At 39.4% G+C, this 5,449-nt stretch overlaps 1 protein-coding gene across 1 annotated transcript; it reads left to right on the forward strand.

Annotated features, from left to right (window-relative positions):
* The first annotated feature begins 3,862 nt into the window (after window positions 1-3,862).
* On the forward strand, window positions 3,863-4,636 carry LOC123749761 (general transcription factor IIF subunit 2-like). Its single transcript, XM_045731880.2, has one exon. It carries the CDS (start codon window positions 3,863-3,865, stop codon window positions 4,634-4,636), a length of 774 nt encoding a protein of 257 aa, XP_045587836.2.
* Window positions 4,637-5,449: the final 813 nt, after the last annotated feature.

Here is a 5,449-nt window from a genome sequence, read left to right on the forward strand (position 1 = left end):
ATGCTGCAGTTTCCGAGACACAGCAATTGTCCTTTGAGGGACAAGTCATCCACAAACTAGAATGTCAGCCTGTAGTGGACGACTACTATATCAACCAGAAAAGGGAAGCTGTGAAGAAAGCTGCCCAGTCTCTTCATACGGTAAAGCTTATTGACAGACCCCTCAACGGCTATAAGCCTATTTCACACCATAAACATAATGTTTATTTAGAGCAGAAGAAGAAGGCAGAAGGCAAGACGATTCGTGATGATAAAGATAAGGTCATGGAGTTGTTGTTTGCTGCATTTGAAAAGCATCAGTATTACAATATTAAGGATCTCCACAAGATTACCCGACAACCAATCACATATCTAAAGGAGATCCTGAAAGACCTATGTAACTATAATGTTAAGAATCCTCACAAGAATATGTGGGAACTCAAGCCCGAGTACCGTCATTACAAGCTTGCCGAAAAGGCTGTGGAAAATTCAATGTATGATTAGGTTCATACTAAACTTTGTTTCACAGTACAAAGGTAAAGAAAACGTGAAAGATCCAGGCAAATATTAGCCTCATACTCCAAGTCTGAGGTTATGATCTACCTTGCGGTGCTTGTGCCTCTATCCGCTACCCTTTACTGCAAGCCACGGCCGCTGCTCTGTCCCGTCTTCCAGACTGTGCAGTATCAGGACGAGTGGCAGAATGTCACAGAGATCGTGGTGTTTCCCATCAACCAGATCCTCCTCAACACCGTGTTCCAAGTCAGTGATGTTCCCGTGACCTCCGTCACAGTCCAGACGGTGACGGCACCAGCCCTGCAGCTGGTAATGATTGAGGTGAAGGTGGTGGAGGTGACTAAGCCCCTGATGGTGATGAACGTCGACACTGTCACCACCATAGAAGCAGCATCGCCTTTAACTTACTTTTATGACACCTTGAATATATCACAGATTCAATGTATCAATATCACGTGTTCATTGTATAGATATCATAAAAATAAATACTTATACAGAACTTCTTCTTGCTTAACCTATTTTAGATCAATGTTTTGACTAAGAATATAAGAAAAATGGAAAATCGCTGCTTACAGTGATCTGTTGACGAAATAAGGCAAATAGGACACTGGGATTTATTTATCAAAGCATTAGTAATAAAACACCTTGTGTTATTCTTCAGTTATATCCTGCTCTGGTTAGGCCCCATTTACATCATGCAGTTTAGTTTCGATTGCCGTGTTATATGTTGGGAATCCTGACACCCAAATTATTAACCCCTGTCACCACAACATAAATTGGTTGTGACCAGAAAGTAATTTTACTAACCATTAATTTCAAGTAGGTGAATGTCAGAAGTTTTCTAGAAATCCATAACCGCGCAATTGCGTCAGTTACCACGTGCGATGACTGCTTTTTTTTAACAAATTATTTAACAGTTGTGATTATGAGTTTCAAACGGCGAGGGAAGGGGAATAAAAAGCAAAAATGGTTTCAAACCTCAATAAATAGTAAGGAAATAAATAAAAATTATCAATAAATATAATGCATAGTGTAGCTATGCACCTCTAAATTAATTAAGTGCGTCATTTTGTGCTTAAATCCATGGAAAATAGTGGGTTTAAATCCGCGGAGTTGACGCGCACATTAATATCCAACCATAAGACTAAGCACTCACGTAAATTTATCCATTAATTGTGTGGATTATTTTCGTGTTAGGGTCAATAACATATTAATAAATACTCATCAAATACCAGAGTTGAAGAGATTACTCCATACTAATTATATTTACATCACTCAAAATAAGAGTCTTTTATATAAAACCAAACAAAATACATAGCACTATTCCATTACTCCTCATTATTATGGTATATAAATTTATTGCCAAACCTTAACTGTAGTTAGGCAGTAGCCCAACTAAATGTTGCTCAATCTAGCCTAATCTATTGATTTGTGCTAAGCCACTAAGGATAAGAACATAAGAACATAGGCAACTGCAGAAGGCCTGTTGGCCCATACGAGGCAGCTCCTATTTATAACCACCCAATCCCACTCATATACATGTCCAACCCACGCTTGAAACAATCGAGGGACCCCATCTCCACAATGTTACGCGGCAATTGGTTTCACAAATCAACAACCCTGTTACTGAACCAGTATTTACCCAAGTCTTTCCTAAATCTAAACTTATCCAATTTATAACCATTGTTTCGTGTTCTGTTTTGTGTTGATACTTTTAATACCCTATTAATATCCCCTTTGTTTTGTCCATTCACCCACTTGTAAACCTCTATCATGTCACACCTAACTCTTCGCCTTTCCAGTGATGCAAGTTAAGCTTTGTTAATCTTTCTTCATATGAAAGATTTCTAATTTGGGGAATTAACTTAGTCATTCTATGCTGGACACATTCAAGTGAATTTATATCCATTCTATAGTATGGCGACCAAAACTCAACTGTATAATCTAAATGGGGCCTAACCAGAGCAAGATATAGCTGAGGAACCACACCAGGTGTCTTGTTAATTACGCTTCGATTAATAAACCCTAGTGTCCTATTTGCCTTATTACGAACATTCAGGCATTGATCTTTTTGTTTTAAATTCTTACTAATCATAACTCCCAGATCCCTTTCGCAATCCGACTTCGCAATCTCAACACTTACCTTTATTCTTATGTTCTTAGACATATATGAATGAGATTAGGTGGTTATAAATAGCAGCTTTCTTGTGTGGGGCCAGTAGGACATCTGCAGTTACGTTTATTCTTATTTTCCTACGTTTAGATTTAGGAAATACCTGGGAAAATAGTGGTTCGGTAACATGGTTGTTGATTTGTGGAACCAATTATCGCATATCTTGATAGAAGTAGGATCCCTTGATTGTTTCAAGTATGCGTTGGACTTATATATTAATGGGATTGGGAAGATATAAATAGGTGCTGCCTCGTATGGGCCAATAGGCTTTCTGCAGTTACCTTCATTCTTGTTCCTAATTCCCTATTAATATCCCGTTTGATGTGTCCATCCATCCACTTGCACACCTCTACTAAGTCACTCCGAATTCTTGGCCTTTCTAGAGAATGCAAATTAGTACTACTTAGTCAATCTTTCTTCATATGACAAGTTTCTAATATGCAGGATTAACTTTGTTATTCTCGTATGGGCCAATAGGCCTTCTGCAGTTACCTTCATTCTTATGTTCCTAATACCCTATTAATATCCCGTTTGATGTGTCCATCCATCCACTTGCACACCTCTACTAAGTCACTCCGAATTCTTGGCCGTTCTAGAGAATGCAAATTTGTACTACTTAGTTAATCTTTCTTCATATGACAAGTTTCTAATTTGCAGGATTAACTTTGTTATCCTACGCTGGGCGTTTTCTAGTGAATTTATATCAGAAAACGTATATTTTAACTTGTTAAAAATATTTTGATTCATATTCATAAACAGTCTACTCATGCACATGTATAAACATACATGCCTCGTATTGTCAGTTTAACTTTATTCTAATGTTCTTAGCAATTTGAATATTTATCGGCATCGAGAAATGACCAAATAAACAAGTTCCATCATCCAGCAACATCAGTCACCTGAAATAGCTGCTACATAACCCCCCGGTGGCCACAACGGGTTAGCTCATTACTCATTTAGCTCACAGACTACAAGGTTGGTCACAAGCAGTACCACCACTGCAGTCACTCTCTCCATCACTGTGTTCCCTTACCAACACCACTCCCAACCACCAATCACCAGGTGTATTCAACAACAACCACCACATCGACAAACTTCTTCAGCCCTATTAGAGATATTTTCTGAAACACTAGCACGTGTCGGAAAGACGTTTTATAAAGAGGTCAAGTAACTATATATTCTCGTGTTTTCCATCATGAGCCAACAGTCTAAGATGGACTTGGATATTACGAATTGCAGCCGTGGGCTGTGGCTGGTCAAGGTACCTAAATATTTGGGGGACAAATGGGCAGACTGTGCTGGCCATGACGTTGGAAAGCTTAAGATTACCAAGGTGCCTGGTAAACCTCCGACAATAACCTTTAAATCTAGTGAACACACCTTGAAGGACGGGAAAATTCCTCGGGAGCACAAGGTAATTTCTCATAGTTTAAAAGAAATGACACTCGGAGTTCTTTCTGAACCAGATCTCGGCAGCAGCAGCTCGGATGCTGTAGTTTCCGAGACACAGCAATTGTCCTTTGAGGGACAAGTCATCCACAAACTAGAATGTCAGCCTGTAGTGGACGACTACTATATCAACCAGAAAAGGGAAGCTGTGAAGAAAGCTGCCCAGTCTCTTCATACGGTAAAGCTTATTGACAGACCCCTCAACGGCTATAAGCCTATTTCACACCATAAACATAATGTTTATTTAGAGCAGAAGAAGAAGGCAGAAGGCAAGACGATTCGTGATGATAAAGATAAGGTCATGGAGTTGTTGTTTGCTGCATTTGAAAAGCATCAGTATTACAATAATATGGATCTCCACAAGATTACCCGACAACCAATCACATATCTAAAGGAGATCCTGAAAGACCTATGTAACTATAATGTTAAGAATCCTCACAAGAATATGTGGGAACTCAAGCCCGAGTACCGTCATTACAAGCTTGCCGAAAAGGCTGTGGAAAATTCAAAGTATGATTAAGTTCATACTAAACTTTGTTTCACAGTACAAAGGTAAAGAAAACGTGAAAGATCCAGGCAAATATTAGCCTCATACTCCAAGTCTGAGGTTATGATCTACCTTGCGGTGCTTGTGCCTCTATCCGCTACCCTTTACTGCAAGCCACGGCCGCTGCTCTGTCCCGTCTTCCAGACTGTGCAGTATCAGGACGAGTGGCAGAATGTCACAGAGATCGTGGTGTTTCCCATCAACCAGATCCTCCTCAACACCGTGTTCCAAGTCAGTGATGTTCCCGTGACCTCCGTCAAAGTCCAGACGGTGACGGCACCAGCCCTGCAGCTGGTAATGATTGAGGTGAAGGTGGTGGAGGTGACTAAGCCCCTGATGGTGATGAACGTCGACACTGTCACCACCATAGAAGCAGCATCGCCTTTAACTTACTTTTATGACACCTTGAATATATCACAGATTCAATGTATCAATATCACGTGTTCATTGTATAGATATCATAAAAATAAATACTTATACAGAACTTCTTCTTGCTTAACCTATTTTAGATCAATGTTTTGACTAAGAATATAAGAAAAATGGAAAATCGCTGCTTACAGTGATCTGTTGACGAAATAAGGCAAATAGGACACTGGGATTTATTTATCAAAGCATTAGTAATAAAACACCTTGTGTTATTCTTCAGTTATATCCTGCTCTGGTTAGGCCCCATTTACATCATGCAGTTTAGTTTCGATTGCCGTGTTATATGTTGGGAATCAAAACCAAAACCAGAGTTTTGGAAAGTTGCTAATGTGATACCAGTTTTTAAGAAAGGAGATAGAT

Source organism: Procambarus clarkii, unplaced genomic scaffold (assembly GCF_040958095.1).
Source record: "Procambarus clarkii isolate CNS0578487 unplaced genomic scaffold, FALCON_Pclarkii_2.0 HiC_scaffold_770, whole genome shotgun sequence".
NCBI lineage: Eukaryota > Metazoa > Arthropoda > Malacostraca > Decapoda > Cambaridae > Procambarus > Procambarus clarkii.